This window comes from Oenanthe melanoleuca, chromosome 1A, assembly GCF_029582105.1.
Source record: "Oenanthe melanoleuca isolate GR-GAL-2019-014 chromosome 1A, OMel1.0, whole genome shotgun sequence".
NCBI classification, from domain to species: Eukaryota; Metazoa; Chordata; class Aves; order Passeriformes; family Muscicapidae; genus Oenanthe; species Oenanthe melanoleuca.
Window position 1 is genome coordinate 4,650,040 of NC_079334.1, and position 27,217 is coordinate 4,677,256.

Here is a 27,217-nt window from a genome sequence, read left to right on the forward strand (position 1 = left end):
AGAGCAGTGTGAGACGGAGATTCCCCTTTTGCTTGCCATGCTCTGTACCAGATAACATGGGAGCAGAGAAGCAGCCGGGCTGGAGCTATTAGAGAGTGTCCAGAGGGCACGAGCATGGTGAAGGGTCTGGAGGGGAAGCCTATGGAGAGCAGCTGAGGTCACTTGCTCTGGTCAGCCTGGAAGAGACTGACGAGAGACCTCCTAGATCTGCTGTCTGTGTGACAGCGACAGGACCCGAGGGAATGGCCTGGAGCTGTGCCAGGGCAGGTTTAGGTTGGGTATCAGGAAAAGGCTTTTCCCCGGAGGGTGGCTGGGCACTGGAACAGCTCCACAGCACCAGCCCGCCAGAGCTCCAGGAGCGTTGGGACAGCGCTCCAGGGCACACGGCGATTGCCGGGCTGGGCTGCCCTGCGCAGGGCCGGGGGCTGCTCTCGGCGATCCCCGGCGGTCCCTCCCAGCCCGGGACATCCCACCATGCTGTCACTTCCTCTCGGGCCGCGGGGACGCCCCGGCCGGGCGGAAGTGACGCGCCCGTGAGGGCGGAAGCGGCGCGGGGGTGTGGCCGCGAGCGACAGGTGAGGGGCGCGCGGCGCGGCGGGGAGCGCGTGCGAGGGGCGGGGCCGGGCCCGGGCCCCTCAGAGCCCCTCAGGGCCCTTCAGAGCCCCTCAGAGCCCCTCAGAGCCCCTCAGAGCCCCTCAGGGCCCCTCAGAGCCCCTCAGGGCCCCGGGAGCGCCGCGGGAGCCCGGGCGGGGCCCGGGGTGCGGGGAACAGCTCCGGAGAGCTGCGGGGGGAGCCCTCATACCGGCCCGAGGCTGTGCTGGGACTGCGGCCTGTCACAGCTGGCGGCCTCAGGCGCTCCCCATCGGGAACCCCGCCGGCCGCTGGGCAGGAGAGCTCAGCAGCGCCTGGCAGGGAGGGACAGCAGGGTTGGAAAATGGCTCGTTGCACTTCTTATCCTGTGAGCGTTAGGAAGAGTATTGCCTGCAGCCCGAGGGAGGTGGTCCTGCCCCTCTGCCCAGTGTGCCGTGTCCAGTTCTGGACTCCTTTGGGCATGTGACACATGGAGCTTCAGCAGAGAATGACAAAGTTGATTGAGGGGCTGGAGCATCTTTCTTGTGAGAGCTGAGTCTTTTCAGTCCCGTAGAAAGATTTTCCAGACAGGTTGTGGAGTCTCCTTCGCTGGATATTCAAGGACCATTTGGGTGCAATCCTGTGCCAGGTGCTCTAGGATGACTTGCTTGAGCAGGGATTGGACCAGATGACCCACTGAGGTCCTTTCCAACCTGAGCCTTTCTGTGATTGTTACATGGTGCTGAGCAATGACATGGATTGGGAGATCCTGAGGTTGGGACAGACAGGAGATGCTGCAGCCTGAAGGGAGGAACAAAGAAGAGAAGGAGGTGTCTGAGAGAGACATGGGATTCCGTGTTGTGTGATACGTGATTTTTCCTCAGAAAGTTGGCTAATGGCTTGTGATGGAGTTTGGGTGTTTTATACTATCCCAAGTGTGCTCCCAGGCCAGTAGTTCCATTGATTGTAATGATTTGTCCAATAAAACCATGTTGTGATAATTGCAGTTATTGGAATAATCTTTTTCTGTGTTCGAAATAAAGAATGAGTTGATTGGCAGTAAGAAGATCACAGGACTACTAGACCTGCATGTGAAGAAAGGATGCTGATGGATGTAGGGAACGTTGTGAATTCATATCCAGCAGTGATGGTCATTGACAGTGTTTATTTTAATAATCAACAGGAAATCCTGTGATAAGGTTTACCCCCTCCTTTTTGCTTTTTTGTTTGTTTGTGGGGTTTCTATGGGGGGGAGGTGTTGCTGGCCATGATTTGCAGACTGGGCTGACCTGTCCTGGAGTAGATGAGGTAGAAGCTGGAACTGTCCCTCTTCCTTGGCAGTTCCCTGAAACATGGAGCCTTCGTGGAGAGCTGCTCTTGCCAGAGACAAGGCCTGGAAGCAAAGTAGCTTTGGCACGTCCCTGTAGAGGCTTTCCTTCATGACAGTGTTCTGGGAATCAGGGGTGCTCCAGTCAACTGTCCCTTGCTAAGACTTTATTTTAGGAAGGTTGGCTGATAAGTTCTCCTGATATTTCATTATGTTTGTCTTGTCTGAGTAGCAAAGCTGGGATGTAGAGGCTGCCTGATATATCTCTGTGTTCCTGGGATGCTTAATGAGTGGGAAGAAGCCACACTTCAAGAGCCCTGAGGCAGAAGAGTGCCTGAGGCACTCCCAGAGCAGCACAGTCTGCTATTCTTAGCATCTGGCCTTTTTCTATCACTCCAGATATTTAAACTGTGTTTTAAATCTTCATTCCTTCAGATACAAAGTGCTGTTCTCTCAGCTCAGGAGTTCATGGGCCAGAAAACTGAAAGATAATTCCTGAGAACTACTCTCAGTCTGGCTTCTGGGCAGTACCAGGTCACCGTGGTCACATCTCAGCTTGGGGAGTGAAAGGGAAGGGTTGAAATTGAGGGCTGGGGAAAAATAGTATTGAGGTAATCCTAAAGCAAGACAGATTTTTTTTTTAACAGCATTTTTTTAGATTAAAGATAATGTGCAGAGGAAGAAGAGGATTGCGTCTGAAATTGTTATGTTTCCCATGGCCGTGGTGTAAGAGATCAAAGGGAATAATTTTTATCACTCAGAAAAATAACTTCTGTAGCTAATCTGCTCTGCCTAGACCCCTTCACAAGATAACCTTTCCCAGAAAATAGTCCATCCAGGTGTCATTTTTTTGACCCAGCTTTTCGTCAGCTCCTGTCAATCAGACCACTCTGTAGGGATATTCCTTGTAGCAAATGTGAACAGACTTGATGACATTCCTTATTTAGTGAGTTCTCCTCCTGTCATCTTCTACAGATATAAGCACTGCCTTTGCTTTTGAATGTGTAAAGCAGGCAGGAGCTGATCTGATCACTGGTTTGATTTGGTTGTTTCCTTAACTGAATGGCTAAGGATTTGTTGTAATACTGCATGTAGAGTCTAGGGGCTGTAAAACTCCAGAGCTTTGGAGCAGAGGGTACTGAATGTGGAGGTGAAAACCAGGACATTGTGAGTTATGGTTTGAGGCAGTGAGTTGTGGCAGCTAAGGTTCCTCTGCAGGAGGGTGGAGCTGATTTTGCATCAGAACATTTGAGGAAAAAACTTGCTGGATTTTTAAAAATTTATTTCATTTTAATTTAATTTTTTTTTGGCATGGTGTGTTTCTGGAACTATTGCTGTGGTCTGATAGTGAGAATGAGAAACTCCAGACATTCTGCAGGAAGCTCTACAGCAGCATTCTGGTTAGCCTGGTTTTGGAATTTCCTTATGTAAGAGAACGTGTTGCAAGAGAAATGGCTCTCTAGAGGACTTTGCATAGCCAGTGGCTTCTGTGTACTTCAGGCATACAAAACCAAAGTGCCCCCATTTAGGAAATCAAAGAGAAAAGAGCTATGTCTGGACGTTTGGGATGATGTCTGTATAGTCAGTGTAGCTAAGCTATTTGTTTAGGCTTCCTTTGTAACAAATAGTGATGGGAAGGGAAGGCAGGCAATTAGCAGAGTGTTTGTGGTCAGTTGTATGTGCTGCCCTGGAATCAGATCAGTTGTTCATTGCAGCATCTGATTGTCTCCATTACTGATGAGAGCCAAAGGTGGCAGTTGCAGAGGGGATTATCTGATTAACTTTAGGTATCAACATCTGTCAGTCAAAATGAGCTTTATGTATCCAGCTGGAGGAAATCAATTTTATCCTGTGCTTAGAGGACAGGGCTTTCTCAGGAGGGTGATGTGGTGAAGGGAGGCTGCCTGTGCTTAACAAAACAGAGCTCTGTGTTGAGGGGAAGGATTGTCCTGAAGACAATAGAGGCTTAGAGAGGATCTTAGCTTATGGAGCTGGCAGGATTGAAGTCCACCTCTAAATTATTTTAAGTCTCTACTTTTCCGATTCTCTTTAAAAAAATAATGCAATAGCATTCTCCATCTGGACTGTCAGTATAATTTGTTGTATCTAATCCAAGGAGTTGCCACATGCTATTGGAAAGCTGGGCTCTGAGATCTCAAATTCTGATTCTTACTCTTAAGCCTAAGTGGAATACAGCAGTATGTGACAAACCCACAGAGTGGCTCTGAGAAGTTTTTAGGGTGAAGGAGAGTCTCTAGATTTCACCTATAGTAGCTGCCACAGCTACTATTCCTTACAAAGCAAAGTGTCTGAGCCAAAGGTGTTTTTAACAGGCTCTGGCTTCTTGAGAAGGAGGTGCTTAAAAGCTGGTGGCCTTAAACATTTTCTGAAGGAGATTTTTGACAGGTCAGTGCTTCTCCTCAGGTAATCCTGCTGTCATGCTCCTCAGTGCTCTGCTGCCTCTGCAGGCCCATGGTTTGATGTGAGGCTGACTCCTTTTGAAAAGCTTTTGGCTGTTCAGGTAGTCCCATATCAATGAGCAGTTGTGAGAGCAGGAGATGCCCTGTAGGATTCATTTTCTACACAAACTTTTCCTTCCTGGTGTTCTTCTGAGGTAATGCTATGCTGTAAAGATAGGCTGAAAGACTGAGGTTGAGTAAGAATCCTCTGGAGCTGGAGGGGAGGAGCAGAAATGGCTTTTACAGCTGTGGCTTAAGTAACTTTGTGAAGTAGATTGGGCCATGGTGTGCTCCTGCTGTTGAGAGGGAGGGAGAATAATGGTTTCTCAAGCTTTTCACTTTCCTGCACCTGTTGCCAGTCTCTGTGTCTGAGGAACTCCAGCTCCTCAGTTTAATTCACTCTTGATAGTGGGCAGGGTGGGACAGCTGGAATGGAGAGTCGTTTTGTTCCAGAAATAGCACTGGGAGCAAAATCCCAGCTGATGCCAAGCACTCCAAAGATGGAGAAACCCCACTCTTGTCTAAAATAGCTACTAGAGGTCTTGAGACCAAAGCAGTAACATCTATAATGGAGCTTGAGGGTGCTACTATAAGAGACATCTAGTAGCATGAGCACCCTGGTGGAGTACTGCCTGCTAAGGGGCCTAATTAGGGTCTTATTAATGCTTTCTTTCATCACTTCCAGCCTTCAGATGGTGATTAGACCTATTTATAGGGGCAGAGTTCCTTAATATTCAGCACAGTGTACTTCTTGCCAATCAAATCAGTAGAGTCTGCATCTTTGATTGCTGCTTAATAACACTGTAGAAGATGGTTAATTAAAAAATATAAATAGACTTTTCATCCTCTTAACTTACCGAAGTGCTTCTCTCCTTCCCCCACCTTGCTTCCTGCAGAAAAGGGTAAAGTTGGATTAGCACGGGGACTGTGGTGAACCTCTCATCTCACTGCTGGAAATGCATCCTGCTCTCCTATCCAGGGTAGTTACCTCTTGTGTGCTCTGCTGGAGGAATAAATTTCATCCCCTCCTGTGAATGTCAACACAGGGCAGAATGATTGTATGCTGCATAATAATAGGACATATATGAGCTCCTGTGCTGCATTTGAGCAATTTCTAGCTTTTGTTTCGATGTCTACATCTGTGTGCATGAGCACACACTGCCTTATCCTGTCCCTGAATAGCATGTCATATGCAATGACATATTTTGCTTTTCTAACTTTTCAAGTTTCTTTCTAAAATACAGTTCTCTGTTTTTGCAGCTGGTAAACTCATAGGAGTGTGCTTTATCTGTGGAGGGCAAGGTGTTGCAATTAACTTTTTATATTGTTCTTTCTTTTTCCTTGGAGGATTTAATTCTGATACTTTGTTGGGATAGCCTCTAGGTAAGCCTCCAGAACAATCAAGGTATGACTTGAATATCCTAGAATATTAGACTATGGGAAAACCTTTGTGCAGGTGATAGAAAGTATTGCATGTAAGAAATTAGTCACAGGGAGGAATTTGGGATGACTTCTCGTGGTTAACCAAGTTATGGATGTGACTTTCCTCTGTCAGAGGCATGTTCTGATAAGCTGTGCCCAGAGCCTGTCTACTCCATCTTTTGAATGTGATTGATCTTAACCTGTGGTTCATTTGTGGCTTGGTCTGTTCCCACTTTGGAGCCATACTGGTAGGAGTGGGGTAGTGGTGTGTGGTGTGTTTTATTGCATGTTGCTGATCCCTATGTCCTCACAGGTGGCTACAAGGCATTGATCTTTTATTAGGATCCTACAAAAGGGAGGCATAGGGTTAGGATTGCCTGTCACTTATTTCTAGAGATGTTACTGCCTGTGGGAATTCAAGGCCTCTAGTCCTTGCTGCTTTTCCAGTGCAGTGGCAGAAGCAGCAGCACAGTAATTGCTAAAGCAGCCACTGCAGCTTTGAAGTATACACACTGATTTTTTTTTTTCAAAGTATTTAATCCCTCTTCTCCCCTGAGTCTGCTCTTTCTAGTTTCTTGAAACATGTCAATGAAGCAGGTATTGTTGATGGCTTGCCTTATTCTCCCTTTATTTTCACAGCAAAGTACACGTCTGCTAAGTTCTTGGATATTGTTTTACATTCTGCCTTTGTTAAGGGCAGTCAAGCTATTTTTTTAATATTGCCTTTGTTTATGTTCCTTTGAAGAACTAAGGTATTTTAAAGTTGTGGAGTTGTTTCATTTTTAGATAATCATCCCAATGGTCAATCCTCCATAGAGCAGTGTTTTCTAAAGAACTTAGGGAAGCATTGCTTCTTTTACAAACTCTGTTTGATCTGTAAAAAGTTCTTTTGGGCTTGCCTTAACATAGGAAGTTTTATTGTTATGGAGAGAGTTGAGCAAAGCAAGTGTAGTGTTCTCTACCTACCTATCCAGAGCAGTGAATTGTGTACTTCCTTTTCCAGGGGCAGAGCTCCATGTGTCCCTCAGAGTATTAGACTTGGCTGTGGTGAGTGAACAGTGAAATTCCAAATGCCTGAAAACCCTGGGGTGCTCACCCTGTACCTGTCCTGGTTTACCTCTTCCAGAAAGGTGAGCAGTCTGCTGGAGACTGATCCTGTTTCCCACTCCTGCTGTTTCTCTCAGCTTTTGCCAGTGTCAGTGTTGAAACTGAGAGGGAGAGAACAGCTTTGAGTGAGGAGGAACAGCCACCAGCCCTGAGGAGCTTCGGACTGGCTTGCTTGTGGTGAAAGCACAGACAGCTTAAGGCAGAAGTGTAAATCTAAGCAATCAGGAGCTTTAGTCAGAACTTCCAAATCAGGACATAGTACTTGCAAGCAGGTGGTGCAGTGAGAAAACAACCTTTTTCTCTTTGTTTTCACTTTAGTAAGGTAAATGAGGTTATTATATAACATCAAGCCAAGCACATTTGGCTTGATCGTGAAAGTTAACATAGAAAAAAATAATTGAATAAAAAATAGCTGGAGCCCCCAGATGCTGCAGCTCTTTTCCAGATCCTCTTCGATCACACAAAAACAAACAAAACCACAAAAAACAAAACAAAACCCCAAAACAAATAAACAAAAAACCCAAAAGCTCTGTGTTGCTGTTTCTTCTGCTTTGTGTGACCCATTGGTGGTCACACCACTAATGATTAAATCTCTTGGGTTTTCTGACCTCTGTGACTCATACTTTCTTAGAGTATTTCATGTCAGCTGACATAGTTCCAGCAAGCTGTACTTCCTGTGGAAACACACCAACTCCCTTTGTAAGATTCTGGAGTGATTCTGGAACCAGTTTGTTGCTTTGCTGGAAGTCCCTTCTATATGTAAGATATAAGCAGTTTATTTGCACCTTTGCTGTTCATGTTCCATGAAGGCTTGGCACCCATTGAATAGGGTGGAAGAGTTGACATATTTTAACATGTAGCACTCCGTTTTTTATTTTTTAATGTACTAATTCTGATAGTGGAGCGTGGCAAGAAAGTGTGCTGCTTCCTTCTCAGTGCACTGGAGTTTGAGATAAAGGAAGAGTCAGTCTTACTGAGTAATCTTCAGTCTTTGTCTCCTTCCTGGCTTCTGCTAGGAATATTTTGAATTTTCCCTTTTAAAATATTCCTTATTCCCAGTCTCTCTCTGTTATGTGAAGCAATTCTCCTTTTATTTTAAGCCTGTAGTGAGACCCTTACTCAAATTGTTGGTAAAACTGGCTTATCTCTCCAATTAGTTTGGTCCTAAGAGGTAACAAAGAGCTGTAGCATGGGTTTTTGCCCAAGTCTAGTCATTTAATTGTTGCTGTTTTGCCTTCTCCCTGCTATAGATCTCCAACTTGTTCTCTTGCACAGGAAGAATTGTCTCTTGTATCTGTCTCTGGCAGTAGTTTCCAGAGTCTGCCATATTTCTCCACTGTGGTTTTTTTTAGGAAAGGTGAGAATCTGAAGCTCGTTTGAGAACCTGTGAAAGTGACGTTTACCAACAGACAAACTGTGACTGTGAGCAGGAGCACCCAGGGATTTTCCTGCCTTGCTCAATACTGGGTGCTCCTTTCTTTGCAAGGGAGCAGTGGGATCTGAAGGAGAGTCTGTAGCTTCTGACTGCAGGGAAAGAAATGGTTTGGGAGCAGCTAAGAAGTGCTGCTTCTGGGTGGGAGCATCTGTCAGTGAGCAGCTGAAATGAGCTTGGTTTTAGAAAGGACACTTGGAGAATTAGGATTGGTGAGAGTCTGAGAGATCATACTGGGGCTGTATAATTCCTCTGGCCTCAAGAGGAGAAAAATCTTGTCTTTCTCAGGATTACCTTTACACAGGAATGGTTTTGATAATGAAACAAGCTTCAGAAGTTTCCTTCTTGCCCCTGCTTCCCACTATGTTTCATGACTGGACAATTCCAGCTGTTTATCTGGCTGCAGTAAATTGGGTCATTGAACTGATTTGAGTTAAAAATAGGCATCCCAAACATCAGCAGCACTGATGCAGTGGCAGAATTTTGCCCAGTGGCAGGGAGGACTGTAAACTCCTTTTGCTGCTGGGGCCAGAGTACCTCATAACCACGTCCTTGTTGTGTTATTGGGTCACTTTATTCCATGGTGACAGTCAAATAGTAGGTTTGAAAGGAAAAGTATTGAAGCTTGATTGTGGTCAGCAGATCAAAAACTGCTGTCTCAAAATTAGCTGTATTCCTCTCAGATTAACTTGTATGCTTTACAGCTATAAATAATAATTTCCTGTCTGCAGAGTAGGCCCAGTCAAAAAGACTAATCAGTGTGCAAACATTGCTGCTAAAGAGTGCAGATACTGAGTCTGGCTGCCAGTGATGCATGAAATGAAACAGAATAGGTCTAGGCTTTCTAGACTGGCAACAGAGCCAGCTTTCTAATGGCTGGGCTTGATCTTGCAAATTTGTTAACTGTGGAAAGGCTTCTACGTGCCCCTACATCTCATGATTCATTGCTAAACACCCCCACCAAAAAACCCCCAAAACAACTCAGCAAACCCCACATCCCAAAGGAATACCCTTAAATAACAGCCACATCACATTTACAGAAAGCTTTTCCTACCCTACTGTGGTATCATCTTAAAGGAAAAATTTGGAGAGGGTGGATGTTGTTTCTTAAATACACAGAAATGGCTGCAAGCCTAATCTGTTATCTCTTTATTTTGTGAAGCAAGATAGGGAATGGAAAGAATATGAAGACCCTGTTAGTTTTCACATACTGATTTTTAATGTTGTGACAATCTCTTCAGGCTCCTGATTTATGGGCTGTATTTCTGTGTTATAATCATATATTCCTGCTATGGAGCCAGGAATGCAGGTTGCAGACAGCACTGCTCTCTGAACTCGCTGCTGCCGACCTTCAAGTACCACAGAGGGAATGTGGTGCATCCTGAGATATCCCTGTTTCTGATACTTTGGGTTTTCATCCTCCTTTGTTTTTCTTCTCCTCAGCTTAATGAATATTTTCTTACACAGATGTATGGAGCTCTGTGTGATGAAACTCTGTAATGAGCACTTGTAAACTGTGTGTTTTTTACAGCATGAATGAGAAGAGATACAGACAAAGCAAGATTGAAGGGAGTGTAGACTTAGCAGTAGAGTTTGGGTGGAAAACTGTATGTATACTCTTCAGAATGTCCCAACAGTAATGTATTTATTTGTGAGTCTGCAATTGCTAATGTGCTCAGAGAAATGGATTTTTTTTAAATTTATGTTCTTCCAAATCCCAGGAACTTTTTTGTTATTTTTTGTGAGTAAATACATGGGAGGCAAACTTCTTGGGGATTGCTAAGGGAGAGGTGAGCAAGGCTTAGGTTGGAAACATGAGTGATGGGTGAGCTTCTCCTTGCTGAGCTATGGAGCAGTGGTACTGGCCCAGCTGCTTCCAAAAGTGTGCATACAGCTCTGGTGTGTGGCACACAACTGAAACATTTTGGTGACTGGTTGGACTGGAGGTGCGAAAGGATTCTAAAATAAGGAGACTTCTTTCAAGATAGTTGCTAAGGAATTGTCCAGTCACCTGAAGCAACAGACTGCTCCTGGGAGTCTCAGAATGGAAGAACTCTCATTAACCTACTTGGAGCAAGGGGTTGTGTGCCCATGCATGCCTTGTAATTTCATGGCTTCTGGTCTTGGAAGGGCTTGGTGGTGTGTTTCTTGGAGCAGAAGTGTAAGATGAAATACTGCCTTTTGTTAATAGGCTTGGATGACCTGAAATAGATCCATGTGGAATATGAGGAAAGGGAGGAGGGGACAGAGTGATTTCTGATGAGTCTTGTTGCCGTTCTGAACTGACTTTGCTGCTAGCTCTGGTCTTTCTTTTCAGCACAAAACTGAGCAGAGATCTGTTAAGTAGCATGCTAAAATAGAATTATGGTTTCCAGGAACATTCAGATAAGCAAGAGATTCCCGCCTCACTGTAGCTGCCTTGAATGTGCCTTTCTCCTCAGCTCACCAATTCTGTTGCAAATGCAGAAAGTAGAAGTCCCTGAGTAGCTGCTCTGATGAAATGACAGTGTGTTTACTGTAATGACCTATTTGTTCTTTCCTTTAGGCACAATGGCCACAGTAGCCCAGAAGCACGTTTTGGAAGGGCAGCCGTACTCAGTGCCCCTGATCCAGCCAGACCTACGCAGGGAGGAGGCTGTGCAGCAGGTGGCAGATGCGCTTCAGTATCTGCAGAAGGTGTCAGGCGATATCTTCAACAGGTACAGTGCTCTCCTGGGAGCTCGGGTGCTTAGCATTCAGCATTACAAAGCAGAGTACTGGGATTAGGTTGCAGCAGTTAAAGGGTATTGTGTTGGTAAGCAATGAAAGTTCAGAAAAGGGATGAAAAAGGACCAGATGCACTCAATTTGAGTTTATTAGATTCAAGTCTGTCAAAGTTAAGCATAATGAAATGGCTGCAGTTAGCCAGAGATTGTTGGTTATTAATTTTTTTTTCAGTGGCAGACTTCCACAGATTGCATTGCTGCTTCTGCTGCACTTATCCTTTATTCCTTCTTGCTCATGTATTAAAGGGGAGACTTTGTTATTTAGAGTATCTTGAAGATGCATCTTTTTGAGTCATTGTACTTGAAGCAGTGAAGTAGTAAATGTTTCTTTGTTCTGATCTCTGCAGTGTGCAAACTTTGGGCTTCTAGTGTTTCACACTTATCTTTTTGTGTGTTGGAAGGGCTGAGTGCCCTAAGTCAGGCTGGGTTTCTTTCGTGCCACAGTGTCATAATCCACTGAAGTCCATCTCCAAGGATTTGGTCCAGACTTGGCATCTCTTGCATATGATCCTCTTTAGGACTGGATCTGTAAGACTGTCCATATAGCAGATCAGAGAGATTCTTGTGTTTGCTTGCAAATGGTAGTAGATAACATGGTGCCTTTTTCCATCCAGTGCCATCTTTGACATCTTGGTGCTCTGAGATGGTGTGTAGTATCATTAGGAAGGAAACAGATCATCATTTATCTTCTCATAGTCTAATTAGTAAAAGCAGATGCTTTGGTTTCAGCAGGTCCTCTGACTATCTAGTTTAATTTATTATGGTGTGAGCATGGTCATGACATTTAGTCCTTTTTTGAGTTTTGGAAGGTTTTTTTAAGGGTAGATTCAAGTTCTGTAGTTTCTGATAGTGATACTTTGAAGGGTAGCCTCTGGAGGAAGAGCAGTCTCTAAGGCTGAGCTCCAGTTACTGAGGGAAATAAAGGTTTTCCACTGGAATAGTCTTTATTTGGGCAAGGGCTGTGTGTGGGCTGGATTAGGTTGAACACAAGGTCTACTTTATTTGTGCTCTTTAAAGCAGGGGAACACTTCATGATCTAAGGCTGGGAGAAGGCTTTCTAGAGCTGCCATAAACATGTGGAAAGCACTCTCAGACTTGGGCCTGGTTGGCAGTGCTGTCCCTCTCTGTGGGGTAAATGAAGCTCTCGATAATACAAGAGTTACTCTGTCTGTGTTTTTCCCTGTTTCTCCTCTCCTCACTGCTGTCTAACACAGTACCCTGTAATTTCCCTAGGGAGACAAGCCTGCTGCTTTGTATGCAAGTCACTCCCAAGTGCTGAGCAGTGACTGTGATGCTGTTCCCTCACTCTTTGGTGCACTCATGACTTTTAATTACCAATTTTCTCCAACAACAGAGGAGGCTTCATTGGCTTCTTTGTTTGCTTTGCCTTTCCACTGAGGTCTTGGCTCTCTGATATAATTAATAGCGATTTAGTAATTATGCAGGCATCTGATTAGACGTTCCATGACCTTGGTTGTTCCATGTCAATCAAGGGGCAAAGCTTTCAAGGTAAGAATTTTGCCGCTTAGTGAAGAGTGACCTTTTATCCTCCCTTTTCTGAGATAAGGCAGCTCTGTCTTCCATTTCCAGGAAGGAGCTGCCTTATCTGGGGAAGCTGACTGTTTTGATCTGCAAAACAGCAGCTTGTAGTGTTGATGGAGAGGAAACTTGTTCACTGTGGGAGAGCTGGCTGAATGTGTCCAACTCCTTAATTCAGTACTACAAAGATGCAGATGTTCTGAGGTTGTTTTTTGGGAACAGGTGGGTTGGTACAGTGCTTTTGAGAGTGGCAAGCCAATCTGTATTTTGTTGAAGGTGGAGTGAAAGTGTCTCTTACTCTCTGTGAAAAAAGGAATATTTCAACAACCAGATCTTTGTTTCCATTTTAGCTAATCAAAGTTTCTGCTCAGAGTTGTTGCTGACATGACAATTGAGTATGAATTCTTAAAATGAACATGACACAAGAAAGATACCTTTCCATTTAGGGAATTAGAAGAAAATACAGAGAGCTTTCCTCCTCTTCCTCCCTTTTTGGGCAATTTGGGAAATAACTCATGTGACAAGTTTCTGCCAGCTTCTCTTCTTTCCAGTCATTCTCAATGAAACTTAATTGCTATTAACTATGGCAAGGTGCTTGGTGAATTTCTCAGTTTCTAAGGAGTTTGCATTGGCAGGAAGTGTTAATAATACCTAATATTGTCCATTTTCTATTCAAAGTGTTCACTTTTGAGTAAGAGATGTGTGGAAAATTCCTATTGCAAGTTATCTCATGGAGTGTTACAGTAGTAGAAAGAAATAAAATACTTGGGATTGGAAGGTTGTTATCAAGGTCCTGGCTTGTGATCCAGCCCCAACTTGTCCAGTGTACAAAATTGCCCATCCTTGTACTTCTTTTATGGAAGAATTCCTGGTTGTTATTTTTAAAAATCTTTATTCAGTGTCTTGCTTGTCTGGAATAATACTTTGCTAAATCAGTGTATCCTGTTTCCTTCCCAGTTGGATTTGAAGTAATTTCATATTACATATTTGAAAAGGGCTTTAATATTAAGCAAAAGTTTAGCTGAGAGCCACACTTCTGAAAACCATAGCTGGAAAACAAAAGCACTGTGAAAATGCTGTTAAAGGTGGGGAATAAATCTGCTAAGGCTGTGATAAGGATGGTAAGGAGTTCTGGCTGGGCAGCAGAGTCTTAAGGGATGTTTAGGACAAGAGCAGAGCTGAGATGTGAGTAGTTCTGAAATTGAAAATATGAACAAAATCTTAATCATGAGGTACATTTGGGTGTTTTAAAGCCCTCCTTGTTTTAAACTTACTGCTGTGATTAGTCATGATGATCAATAGTGGAAGTGAGGGACTGAATACGTCTGTGTAAATGTATGTAGTTTAGGAGGTCTGTGGAATGGAAACTTGCCAAGAAGGGTGTTGCTGCAAGCTGTACTGTCCTCTTTGCTCTGCAGTGGGTCTCTGGGATGCAGCTTGGAGCTTGGACATGCATTGTGCTTGTTCCTCTGCTGGCTGCAAGGGCTGCATCTTTCTAGGAAGAGAGCTGTCCGCTGTGATGGCTCACCATGAGGGTGAGTTTACACCAAGAGATGCACTGTCAAACAGGGAATCAATTTTTCTCCAGTTAATCTCAGAGTGTTATGACTCTTGTTTAACAGCAAGGTGCCTCATGGCACTGTGAAGTTGTCCCAGAGGTCATCTGAAAGCGGTTGCTAGGTCTAGTTTAGTTTCAGATACCTCTCTTGAGAGCCTGTAGGAGCAGTCACTTGCTGCCAGGAAGATAAAGCAGAAGCAGTGAGGCAAAGAGTGAGTGGAGTGTCCTGCAGACATGAGGAAATGGAGTACTGGGAAGACATTTTGCCTGCAGCTAGTTGTTATTCTTGTAGATGTATGTCCAAGTAACATGGATGTATTTTAAGTGTAGCACACATTTTGTAAGGCACCATTTATTTGTTATGGCTGCCATGATCCTCTGGAAACTAACTTGGATAGCTTGTGGAGATGCAGCTTCAGAGAGGTTCCTAGACTGTAGGAAGACTTTAGGAGGTGACAGAAGGGTGTGATCAGCATGCTTGGAAGGTTGAGAGCAGCTGGCACTAGCAGGCATCCTACACCCCCATAAAGAGGCAAAGGGAGTGTGACTGTTCTGCCAGAGACCAGGTCACAGCCCTTTCTGGATGCTGCTATAATCCTTAAGCTTAAGATCTCCTGGGATCTGATCTGTTCAAAATTGCCATAGAGGTGTTCTCCTACTTCTGGAATTAGTCTCGAACCTGCTAAGCAGGCAGGAAGCACACAATAATTTCAGACTTTAAGGAGCTCTTGAGAAGATTCTTTCTAGTATATACTCCATAGTGGAATATCTTGTGGAAATATGAGACAGTTTGCTTTAAAACAGATGGCATGTGCAATAGGAGAGGCAAACAGTAAGGAGAAACTAAGGTAATTTCAGTACATATGAATTGTTGATTTATTTTAGTTCATGTTTTTTTTAACACTCTTGTTTGTACTCTGTTCCTTGTTGGAGAAAATTCAATATTGAGTAGCAGCCTTCAAATTCTTGTGAGCTAGTTTTCTCCAGTGATAAGTCTCTGTTAATTAAAAGGGTTTTGGCAAAGATCTTATGAACTTCCCCATGCACAGAGTAATTCCTTTACCCCTCAGACCCTGACTGCAAGTGGCTGTGGCTGTTACTCTCTGGAAATAGGCAAGGAGAGGCAAATCATAACAACAAATCAGTGTGTGCCTCACAGCAGAAGTGTTCTCCTATTTCTTAGCCCACAGTTTTGGCAATATTGTTGGATTCTCCCACTCCTGCTATTCTTGACACAGCTGCCATGTTATTCTTTTATTACACAAAGTGATAGCTCTACCTTCTCAACCAGCTTCAGACATTGGAGACTCACACGTGTTGGAGTAATTTTCTGTTCCTGTGGATGACTTTTGTGTACTCAGTCAGCCCTGGAGGAAGAGGTTCAAACAAGTCATTTTGTTTTACAGGCATGACTTCCATTAGGGATCCAGCATGGAGAAAACTGTCTGGAAAATAACACTGAGTGGCTTGAAATGTGTATTACAGGCTTACTCCTATGGGGGTGTGCACATTGAGGGGAGAGTTGGGGGAGGAACACCAGTGCCAAAGGTCTGTTCTTCACACTTGACTGGCTCATTAAATTCCCTTTCCATGGTGCTTCTTTCTGACTTGCTGTGGTGCTGTCAGGTTTTGCAAATGGGGAAGGTTATAAGGGCTAGGTGTAAATGCAACTGACAGTTGAGACACAGCAGTGCTTTTGGAGACAGGGGACCCATTTGTAGGTGCTAATGAAGGAGTTTCTGGTTTTCTTTCATCTAAATTCTCCAGCACCTAAATTACCCACCTGAGGTTTCTGTTTAACACACTTTGCCATGCAGTTCTTTAACCCAGGCTCCAGAAACTTTCATCTCCTCCTCTAAATCCACCAGACAAACATTTTATTGAAGGAATTCACCATGCTGTGCCATTAATAATTTTTATCCCCTACTCTCCCTGGCACAGCATGGTGAATTGGATTTCTTTCTTAATTTATACAAGAATATGATCCTTATTCTGGATTAATATGCATTATAAAACCAGATATTTGCATTTTAATTTACTTCTAGGACTCTTGTTTTAGATCAACCAGCAAAGCTGAATCTGAAAACATGCTTGATGGGCCTAAGAGGCATAACAAAACATTCCTTTTAGAAGAGGAAGTAAAGCTGTTGCACTTCTGCTCTGTGTGAGTGCAGTAGGAATAGCTTTCTGGTTATCTATGACATATATATAACATTCCAATATATACATATATATAACACTCCAGTAACTCATGGTCTCCACAGTGCAGTTCTCTCTGTTGTTTTGTCCCAGTGACTGAGTAGTTTGGTTTTGCTTCAACAATACTTTTGAGAGCGACATCCTGGATTTTGTTAATTCCTGTGTGAATTCAAACTTTCAGAATATTTTTTTTTCTTGAGGAAGGGAGGGTGAGTAACTTACAGCTGAGCACCAGGCAATTTAGGGGATGGGAACAACCAACCACACAGCCAGAATCATGCCCTTCCATTACACTTAATGCTTACTTTTAGCTGGGATCAGGATTTTAGCTGCTGTCATGATTTTAGCTGCATTGGTCATGAGAGCATTTCCTGTGTGTGTCACAGGGATAGTGGTTAAGCTATTAAAGTGTATGAGTTTACAGTTCTGGCAGTTTTGGGGTGGGGAAGGAGGTTTGGAAGGTACACTGTATGAATTTGTTCTATGAAGATAGTATTTCCATTCTTAATGATTAATTGTGAGTTGGTGCATGGGAAAGATGATTTTTAAAATGACAGTGGGGGAAATGAAATCATGTGTCTAGACCGGTTCTAAAGGTCTAGATCACTAATGTGCCTTGGACTGTTTCATTGAAATGACAGAGCAGCTGTCAGTGCAAGCAGAGAGCTATCTGCTTTTTGATGCTGTTAGAAACTTTACTGCCTGTGGCCAAAAGTTTTCAGGTGAAGAGTAACTAGAAATCCCTCAAGAAAGTAAGAAAGTGCTGTAATCACTCAGGAAAGATGTTAGATGGATAAGGTGTCATAAAGAGTTCTAATTTGTTGAAGAAGCACACTCAAATTAGCTTGTTGATGGGCATATCATAGGTGTCTTTTGAGATTTGAGTGTTACTGCAATTGATTGTTGAAAAATTAAGAAGTAACACTAAATAACCTCTGTTTCTGAAGAGTAAATGTTATGAAATAAAAAACTTCATTTGCAAAAAATATATGAAGAAATCTTTCCTGTAAGAGAAGGAGGCCTGTTTTGAAAGAGGAGGATCTGTTAAGAGAAGTTCACTTGGAAAGCAAGGGTGAGAAAGGAAAATGCTAAGTTAACAAAGAGGTTTTGTAACTGGCAAAGGGCTGGTAACTATTTCTGAGGAAGTCTGTCTTCTGTAGTTGGGCTTCTTTTAATCGTAGCAAAATTTTGGGTGAATCTTGGGAATCTGCACTAGTCCTCACAGGGTGCTGAAGAGGGTCATTGCTGAGCAGAAGCAGTGAGTGCAAGGAAATAGAATAAATTTCACTGAGATGTAAACTGTTGAAAAGTACAGGGATCGCTGCAACAAACTTTGAAACATAGTACTGAGTGCAGACAGAATAACCTGGATATTCCAAGTCATGCTTCTGTGGCCAGTTTGGTCATTTACCAAGTATCTGATTACAACTTCAACAGGTCATCATGGTGAGGGAAGAGCACAGAGGTAGACCCTTAACATGTGATCAAAGTCAGAATGGAAGTAAGAGTTCTAAGAAGACATGAAGTGTAATTGTCTTGAAATAGACATTTTATGGTAGCAAGTCCTTTTTCTTTGTTGGACTTTCCTTCTCCTGAATATTCAAGTCCAATTATGCAGGACAGCAGTTTTTATAGAACAAGCATTAGCTTGTAAATGATAGCTTTTAGATATGTGTTATTGAAAAGGAGACTGGAGGGTTCAGCTTGTAATCTGCAAGTAAAATTCTGTGTGATTGCCATCAGCTGCTTGGAAGTGGAGAAAACTTCAAGTCAAGTTTACTTGTAAATGTGTCTTAAATGTGGGTAAAGGCTACATTTTGGATCCCAAGAAAGAAGTGGTGGTGGTGAGAAAATGGTCAGTGTTTTTGATCTTTGGGTGAAAAGCTATGAAGTTCTAAGGATATTTGATTAAATGCAAAGAAAATGATCCAGAGGGATCATAGAACTTTTTAAAGGCATTTGCTCTCCCTACCCCAGATACAGTTTACAATACAGTTCACAACAGGGTCACCTGGGCATTTCTCCACTGCTTATGTTTCCTGTGACTCCGTAGTGATACACATTTTCTTTTCGATGGGGGCAGGGAGGAGGATCTTTGGCTAGTCTGAGAATGGAGCTTTGATGGGAGAATGAGAAACCAAATGTTTGTGTACACACAGTTGATTAATTTAAGGTTACAAGATGCCAAAACACCTTCTCAAGCTATCTGCCAAATAAGATCTATTACTTCAAGCAACATGGAAACAAAATTTATTTTTGACAGTCTTGTAAAATTGTGTCCAAACAGGATTAGTCTTCCTTTCACAAGTGATTAAAAAAAAGAAGGAAAACAAAACTGAAAACACTTAAGGCTATTACTACAAAAGCTTGAACTTCAGTGAGTAAATACTTAGGAGAGTTTTGCAAGGATGAGTGGAGACTCTAAAGATAACAAACCAGTTACTATACTTTACTAATAACTTTTACTAGTTACAGTATTAGTATCAGTTACTATGACTCCTCTGAGAAAAGGCTGTGAGAGAGTTGGGATTGTTCAGCCTGGAGAAGACTCCAAGGAGACCTGTCATTGCAGCCTGTCAGTACCTAAAAGGGGCTTATATGAAAGATGAGGGCAAACTTCTTAGCAGGGCCTGTTGTGATAGGACAAGGAGTACTGGTTTTAAATTAAGAGGGTAGATTGAGACTAAATAATAATAATGAAGACATGTTCTGTGATGAGGTGATAAAACACCAGAATAGGTTGCTCAGACTATTCAAGACCAGGTTGGCCAAGGCTCTGACCAACTTCATCATCTGAAGATGTCCCTGCTCACTGCAGGGGCTTGAACTGGATGGCCTTTAAGGGTCCCTTCCAAGCCAAACTATTCTATGATTCTGAGATTCTATACTGACTATCATCAGCTGCCCAATATCTCAAGACTCTTCCTATGGCTTCTGCTTTGGGAAGCAATTCCATTGCCAGTGAGGGAACTCAAAAAATCACGTGTAAAATTCCAGCAATACTGGTAAGGAATCATTTTTTCCATTGCTTCTTTTAGAAGTGATGGGGTTCTTAAAGTCATCTTCCCCACAAGTTGTCACTGTGATGGTAGAACCTGTGTTGCATACATATATTAACACTGTTAATGGAGAAGTAGATTGACCAAAAGTAGTCTGTATAGTTTAAAGATCTAATGGTGTGCTTTATTTGCAGACACAGACTTTCTGCTTAGTATACACTGACTTTCTATTTAGTATATATTTCTTCTAAAAAAATCAAAAGCACGTCTGCTTTCAGACCAGTCAGTGGTACAAGGCAAATAAAATGCTTGGAAGGTTAAAGAGGAATTTGTTGGTGACCTTTTTTTATGAAGAAAAAAAAGAGAAGCTGCTTTTCTGGAGACGAGAACAAGCTGCAGGGGAAGAGGGAGAAGGGTGCTGTGATGATAGGTCAAAATTCTAAATTTTCAGTTTTACGTAAACTTAATTCACAGTAGTGGGAGTGCCTTGTGAAGTGAGAGATGAAAAATCGAAATGAAATGGTTTTTGTGTGAGAACATGACCTGTGGAGAGTGATATATGCTGGATCCTGCTGAGGATAACCTGGCAACCTTGTTCACTCTCCAATCTGCAGAGCCATTCGGCATCACAGGAACAGGGCAACATGCAAATGCTGAAACACCTGCAAATCAGGCTCGAGGAGCAATCAAAGTGAGATAAACATTAATTAGTATAATACCCAAACCCTTAATGGAGGAAGGAACGTTGATTACACAGCCTCACTTGGGACTTCTTTCTGTCAGAGATGGTGTATGATGACAGTTTCTGATTACACTTAGATAAGAAGTAAGACTTGAAAAACTGCTTAAATATGGAAAGACAAGAGCAGAAAGCAAACAAGTTGATCTTTCTATGAGTGGTTGAGCATGTTTGGCTCTTTATAAGAGTATGTATTTTTCCTTTTTGCCTTTCAAACTTTTGAGGTGAATTTGCTTTGTGAGCTGATTTTGAATGCTCCCTGGATCACTGTAAACCGTAAGTGCTTTGACTTTCCTTTGCTCTCCCCATCTCAATCCTGAGATGTTAGCAGCTGCAGAGGCAGAAGTGTGGGGAGTGGACTTCTCATAGCATTCATTTTTGACACTGTTTTCTTCCCTTGATATCCTGCTCCAGCACCAGCTGCTTGGAGAGTCTGAGAATGAAACTAAATACAACAACCATAAACTCAATCCCTTCTTATTCATGGCTCCTGCAGTAACGGAGAAATTTAATAAAAGCATACGTCATTTAGCCAAAAAAAAGGCAGCTTGATTTTTAGGCAAGAAGCCAAGGTTTTATAGAATAAATTTACAGTATGTGCACTGAAGTTTAGAGCAGCAATGCCAAACATTTCCCTGCTATCTCTGAGGCTTGGAGCTTGGGCTGGGAGGTGACCAGAAGCCTGATTTGCTGTGATGTGCACAGCCCTCATTTAAGGAAAAAGTAATTTAATACTGCGTCTGCCTTGTCCTCCTGTGCAGCTTCATTTCTCATTCTGCTCTGTAATGTTCTTTCTCCTTGGTTGATCGCTTAGTTTTGTACTTCAGTCATGAAGACGAAGTTCTTTGGTATTCTGGAGAGGTTTGCTCTAGTCTCTGTTACCTAACCTTTCTCATTCACCTTGGTGTGTAGCTTGCCTCTCTGCGCTCCCATTTCAGAAGTTTTGTCATCCCTGTCACTTTCAGGTGACTTGGAAGTTCAACATAGAGAGCAAAGGGTCTCTGGCTGCTGTGATGCGTTCTTATAGCTGAATCCTGTCTTTCTCAGACACCCTTCTTGGAATCTGTCAGCCTGTCTTTAAACCTCCCCTGATTTTAAACCTTTTTTTCCTGATGCAGTTTGATCCCTAGTGAATCTAGATGATAAAAACCACAATTTGTGAAACTGTGAAGTGCTTGGAGACTCACATACAAATGTAGCATTATTGCCAGTGCTGACAGTAGTCAGGCACTATCCAGTGTCCTGGATGCCAGTTTCCTAATGCCTCAAATCCTTTTCCTGTAGGAGTGAGGAAACAGTAATTTTTCCACCATGAATAGACAGACAACAGCAGAGGAAGTCTTTCAGTAGCCACTGAATGTGAGATTTATCAGAGGAGTTACAACGAAGTAAGAGGAAGTGATCTGCTCTATGGTTGCAGATGGGACGGTGGGTAGGGGGCCAGCAAGAGAGGGCCTCAAGAGATTCCCAAAAACTGGGAGGAAGTACTCCTGGAACTTGCTGTGAGTGTTGGAGAAAATTGCCTGTAAAATGGAGAGTGGCTTAAGTGCTGCAGGATGAGAGCTGTAGGACAGAGGAGAAACAAGATCTAAGTTGGGGGTGAAGTGAAGAGGGCTTGAGGGCAAAAATATTTGAGAGGGACAAGAGAAAGTGAAAGCTTGAATCAGAGCAGCTGAAAGGTTGGCTTTAATATCTGCTTAGATCAAAAAGTAAAGTCTGTATGGATTAAGAGATAATCCACTAGATAGATTTAATCTGCCACGTGTATTGCTTCCCCAAAGAAAAGCACTGGGAGGGGAAGGCTGATTTGGCTCAGTGCCCAGCATTTGAAGGTAGGTGATGTATTCTCCTTTTTCCACAGGCACCCCCTTTCACTTGTCCTGAATGAAGCACATCCTGCTGAAAGGGAGGGGCTGTCACTGTAGCCTCCTGCTTCTTTGCAACTCCAAGTAATATTGATTTTAACTAAAAGTGTTTCTCAAGTAGAAAAGAGCATCGAGAGCAAAATAACACAGCAATGACTAAGAAAATAGGCATGGGGTATGTTCAGATGCTCATGGTGGTTTTGGCTGCCTGAGCAATTGGTTCTGAGAGGCAGTATTGGGCCATTTTATTAACACTTAATCCCTCTTGTCCTAATTGTCCTTGTTCTCCCTGTAATGGAGATTAGGGTCCAAATGCCACCTTTCCTTCAGCACTGCCCCTGAAATCCTTGGCCACATCCCTCCATCCCTTCCTTCCTGTTTCTTTTCTTTACAAAAACTGGTTGAGTCCTTTGAGTAAGTTCAGTTTCAACAGCAGTAGAAAGTTGATCAAACATGAGGAGGTTGTCCCAATGTATTTTTTCCAGTAAGGATATGGTATATTGTCTCCAGCTAGCACAGCTGTATCTTGAACTGTTCGTGCATAACAGTCATGCAGTTCTAGGAGTCTGTACATGTGATAGAATTTGGATTAGTTGGATTGAGGGGGTTTAATTTTTTTTTTCAAAGTTATCTTGTTCACAACAAATTAATTCTGTAGACTGATATGTATCCCTTCTGTGTTGTGGGCCTGCATCTGTACCACCTCAGGTGAAGGTTTTTGGCAGATCTCATAAGGTCAGTGGGATTTGGCCTGTCAAATCCTAGAGCAGGAGAACACAGGAGAAAGTACAGAGTGCCTCAGAGAAGATGTTTGCCTGGCTTGCATAACTGTTTGCTTAGCACTTCCTTCTAGAAGAGAAACATGTGCCTTGTCATATCCTGAAAATTGTGTCTGGAAGTCAGCAGGGTACTGGCTAAAAGGCAGTTGATACCTCACTTTTATTTGGAGCTTTAGGAAAGCTTTGTGGAGTTCTTCTAGGAGAGAGGTCTACTCTCAGGTGAGAGAGAAAATTGCAGCATTGATTTGAGGGAGAGCAGCAAAGCAGAAATAAATGACTTGGTTTTTTCAGCTTTGAAGGAAGTAAAAATAGACAGATTCCCCTAGGGAGCAGTACTGGAAATAGTGTCAGTCAATAAAATTATGAATCTTCTAGAAAAGAGGTGAACTGTGAGGTGGGAAAATTTGCTGGTGAGAGTAGTTAGGAAAGATTTAGGTCCTTCAGAGGCATCTCACACTTGAATAAAACAAGGCAGTGGGACAGTCCTATGACACATGAAATTTGCTGCAGACAGGTGGTAGGAAATGCACACTGAAAGGAACTACTCTGAGAACCTATCAAGTGTACAAGTGATGTGGACTTACTCTTCTGAGGCAGAGGGAGGGTGTGGGAAGGAAATCATGAACAGATTTGTACTCAGTGTTGGTACAAAATACAAGCTGTTGGTCTGTGTTTAAAATAAAATGGGGTAATGGAGAATAATTCTGAGAGGGAGAATCTCATGAGGTTCAATTTTGCTCATCTCCCACTCCAAACAGAGTAAGGTAAGAAACAGGCTGTGTGCTATCATGCCATATGCATATGGAAGGATTTTTCATGCCTCCAGGAAGAGGAGAACATGGCTATAAACAAACAGAAATACTTGAAGCTGTTTAGAGAAAGTGAGGGTTTTTTTCAGAATGGTACAAGAAGAACAGGCTACTTGTACTTGCTGTTTTTCACTACCTACGTTGAGGGGGGGGGCTTTATGTTTCTATACTATAATAGAGAATGTGCTGCCCAAAGTGAAAATACTGGAAAAGATGGATTTGGTACAGTTTGAAATTGGAGATCAGTGCTGATCTCACATTCATTACTGAAGGGAATTAGACAGAGCAACAAAAGAGCATAAGAGCTCTCTCCTGAAAAGTAGAGACTCTTGATGAAATTTAAAGACAATACTTGAGATGGCTTTTTACAGGCACAGATTGATCCAGTGGAGCTCATTGCTACAAAACATTACTGAAGTGGAGTACTCTCTCTCCTATTGGGTTATGTAAAATATTCTTCCCTGGCTTCACTGGATGGCTGAAAGTTCAGAAGACTTTTTAGCTTTTCACCTTGTATGTGGGGAGAGAGAATCTGCTGGTTATGCATGGGGTAGGAGGGCTTTTCTGAGAAGGTGACTCCATCATTACCTGCAGCTGATGCCTGCTCCCAGCATCCCTCCTAACCTCTGGTTGGACCTGTGGGACAGTTCCAGCAGCATGGCACAGTTCCACACTGTGCATGACCAGGAGGCAGTTTCAGTCGTGCTCCTGGCAGCCAGGTGGGAAAGAGAAAGGAAATATGTCCACAATGTGAATGCAGAGGTATTTAACCCCTGACTGCTCTCCCCTTCTGCCACAGAGTGCTTTTCACCTCAGTCCCAAAGCATTCTGATGCTGATATAGTGGTATGGTTTATCTGCAGCTGGCAACTGAGCACCACACAGCCTCTTGCTCACCCTACTCCCTGCAGGGTGGGGGGAAGGAGACCTAGAAGGGTAAAAGTGAGAAAATTCATGGGTTGAGATAAGAACAGTTAAATTATTGAAATAAAATATAAAAATAATAACAATGCAATGTGAAGGAAAATAACAAAAAAGAGAAATGAAACAGAAGTAATACAAGTAATGGACTAATCCTACTTCATGTTGAAGTACCTCAAGCTAGGTAGGATACCTCTCACTAGGATGGATACAAGCATGTCTCAACCAGCACTGTTTTGCACTGTGAAACAGCCCAGTCCCCTGAGATTCACATTCTTCTCTGAGGGGCTGGGAACTGGCTGTTTTAAAAGAAAACTAAACCACTAGTTCTGGATTGTTCAGCTTGAGAAGTGTTCTTGCCTCCTAGGATCTCTCAGCGGGTGGAGGCCAGCCGGGCACAGCTCCAGGCCATCGGGGAGAGAGTCACACTCGCCCAGGCGAAGATTGAGAAGATAAAGGGCAGCAAGAAGGCTATTAAGGTATGACTTCAGTGAAGGCTGCATGGCCTCTTTTCTTCCTTATTTCTTTACTCCTGATCTAAGCTCTGGAGAATAGACAGTGCTTGGCTGCTGCAGCCACCCACCTCTCCATGCCTTGCTGAGCAGGATTGTGGTGAGAATTTCATTCCTGAATTGGCCAATTGATGAATTTTAGACCCATGAGCCACACAGCTCCAGGCTTTATATAGCCTTTATAGGTTTCAGTCCCAGCTGCTTCCTGAGAAAGGGAAAAGACATGTGCTGAGCTAAGCCTAACACCCTCACTTCAGGCTCATAGACACTGACTTGAATGAAAGCTGCTGTCAGAGAGCTTCCCTTTAATGCATCTTAATCCCATTGAGCCATGTAAAACTGATGAAAATCCTTCTTTCCCCATTCTTGCTCCATTTTATACAGTACTTCCAACTCCTTTCCTGCCAGTGGAAGCCTTTTTGCCAGTGATCTCCTAGTACTTTTAAAGAGAGAGAGAGAAGCTCTGGCAATTCCAGTGTCAGAAGTGGCAGCCCATGCATATCTGTGCACATAGCCCTTAGGAGCCTGTTCACTCCGAGTCTGTCCATTCCCACTGGCAGCACAGATTGCATGTTTACTCCTCTCCTTGTGTTTCTCTATTGTAGGATTGCCTAGTTGTTGGGATTTTTCAGTCCCTCCTTGTTTCTCCATAGGTCTTTTCCAGTGCCAAGTACCCGGCCCCTGAACGGCTGCAGGAGTACAGTTCAATTTTTGCTGGTGCAGAAGACCCAGCCAAACAGAAATGGCCAAGACACAAGATTCAGAGCAAACACCGAATGCTGGATGAAAAAGCTCTGCAGGTAAGGAGAACAGACCTTGGGAAAGACAAGCAAAGAGAACCTGGAGTCTGCTAATCTCTTCTCTAAAGTGGGCCAGAGCTTTGGGACATAGGCTAGGAGTACAACATATTTTCATTTGGCCTGTCAGTGGGGAGGGTGTGAGGTCAAGCTGGGAAGCCTGTGGAGGTGTCAGTTGGAGAGCTCCTTGCATGTCAGTGCAAGGACAAGACAAGAGCATGTCTGGGTGGCTGTCAACTGCCAGGTCTCTGGAGCAGTTCCATTTCCTGAAATGCTGCAGGTGCTGCTGCCTGGGCTTAAGGTTTTGGCTGTGCACAGTGAGACAGCTGGGATCAAGCTCATGGTTGTTTCAGAAATAGTTTCTGAAGGCTCTGGTGTGAGGGAAAAGGTAAGAAGGCTTATGAGTTTGTCAGGAGAAAAAGGAGTCATTCATTAGAGCATTTTTCTGCTTAGGAAATTGGAGAGGAGGAAGAGTTGCCGTGCTTCAAGTTTAAAAGTTGCTTGTGTATATGTTGTGTCAGTGGTAGCAGATGTGCTCTTCCTAGCAGGTAAAGGATCAATTTGACAACTTCCCTGGTCTCCACCCCTGAAGAGACTTCCTTCCTCATCCTTGTGTGACTTGGCCAAAAATAAAGCTGCCACTGAATAATTTATAATGCTAAACTTTCCTGAGTGTTAATGGAGTTGGGACCTCACACAGTGAGGTAGTTATGAATTTTTCAGCCAGGCTGAGGATGCAGGATTGCTGGCCCCATGGACAGCTGGCAAACTTGAGCAGGGTTCCTGCTTCCTTCCAGTCCTGGCAGTAGCACAGGCAGAGCTGCACGGGACATGCTGGTGCCTGGCAGGGAGGTCAGTGAGTGCTGCTGCCTGGCTGGTGGCCCCATCCAGTGGGGGAGTGTGGGCAGGCAGGGAGTGGACAGGGAGATGGGCCCCACCCTGAAGGGCTGGTGCCAAGGTACAGCCCCTTGCACAGGGAAGGGATTGAGAAGAACATTGGCTATTAAAAAGAAGTGTCCCACAAAGAGCAAATGGTGTGCCTGTTCAGCTGGTCTGGTGGCTCCATGTGCCATTCCACACAGCCATCTGTCTGGGATGCCACCTCTTCCAGTCCCAGTCAGTCTCTCTACCATTGCCATGTTCTGCCCTTTGGGATTAAAGCTGCCATCACCACAGGGACTCTGTTTCAGGCCCTGGGGGATGTTTGTTGCTCCCCTCCTGCGATCCATCTTTTGATCCTCTTTTGTGACTGTTGATCTTCCTCTGGCTTTGCTGAGTGTAGCTCATGCAGCAGCTGTGACTCTTGCCAAGCTCACACACAGGAGCTCCTGCAGCTGCTCTGTGGGGTGGGGGGATGCTGCTGTCAGCTGGTGAAGGATGGAGAGGCTGATGTGCTGACTGAGGCTCAGTGTGGCCAAG

At 43.6% G+C, this 27,217-nt stretch overlaps 1 protein-coding gene across 3 annotated transcripts in view; it reads left to right on the forward strand.

Moving 5' to 3' along the window:
• The first annotated feature begins 499 nt into the window (after positions 1-499).
• Positions 500-27,217, forward strand: part of WASHC1 (WASH complex subunit 1) — a 35,309-nt gene continuing 8,591 nt past the window's right edge. Inside the window, exons 1-4 of one of the 3 annotated variants that reach the window (XM_056510363.1) lie at positions 500-575; positions 10,863-11,016; positions 24,857-24,968; positions 25,655-25,801. In XM_056510363.1, coding sequence (XP_056366338.1) covers positions 10,868-11,016; positions 24,857-24,968; positions 25,655-25,801 — 408 coding nt within the window. In that variant the 5' untranslated portion in view covers positions 500-575; positions 10,863-10,867. Of the gene's footprint in view, positions 576-6,757; positions 6,909-9,947; positions 11,017-24,856; positions 24,969-25,654; positions 25,802-27,217 lie in introns of those variants that run through there. The other 2 variants (XM_056510354.1, XM_056510346.1) reach the window with 2 other exon arrangements.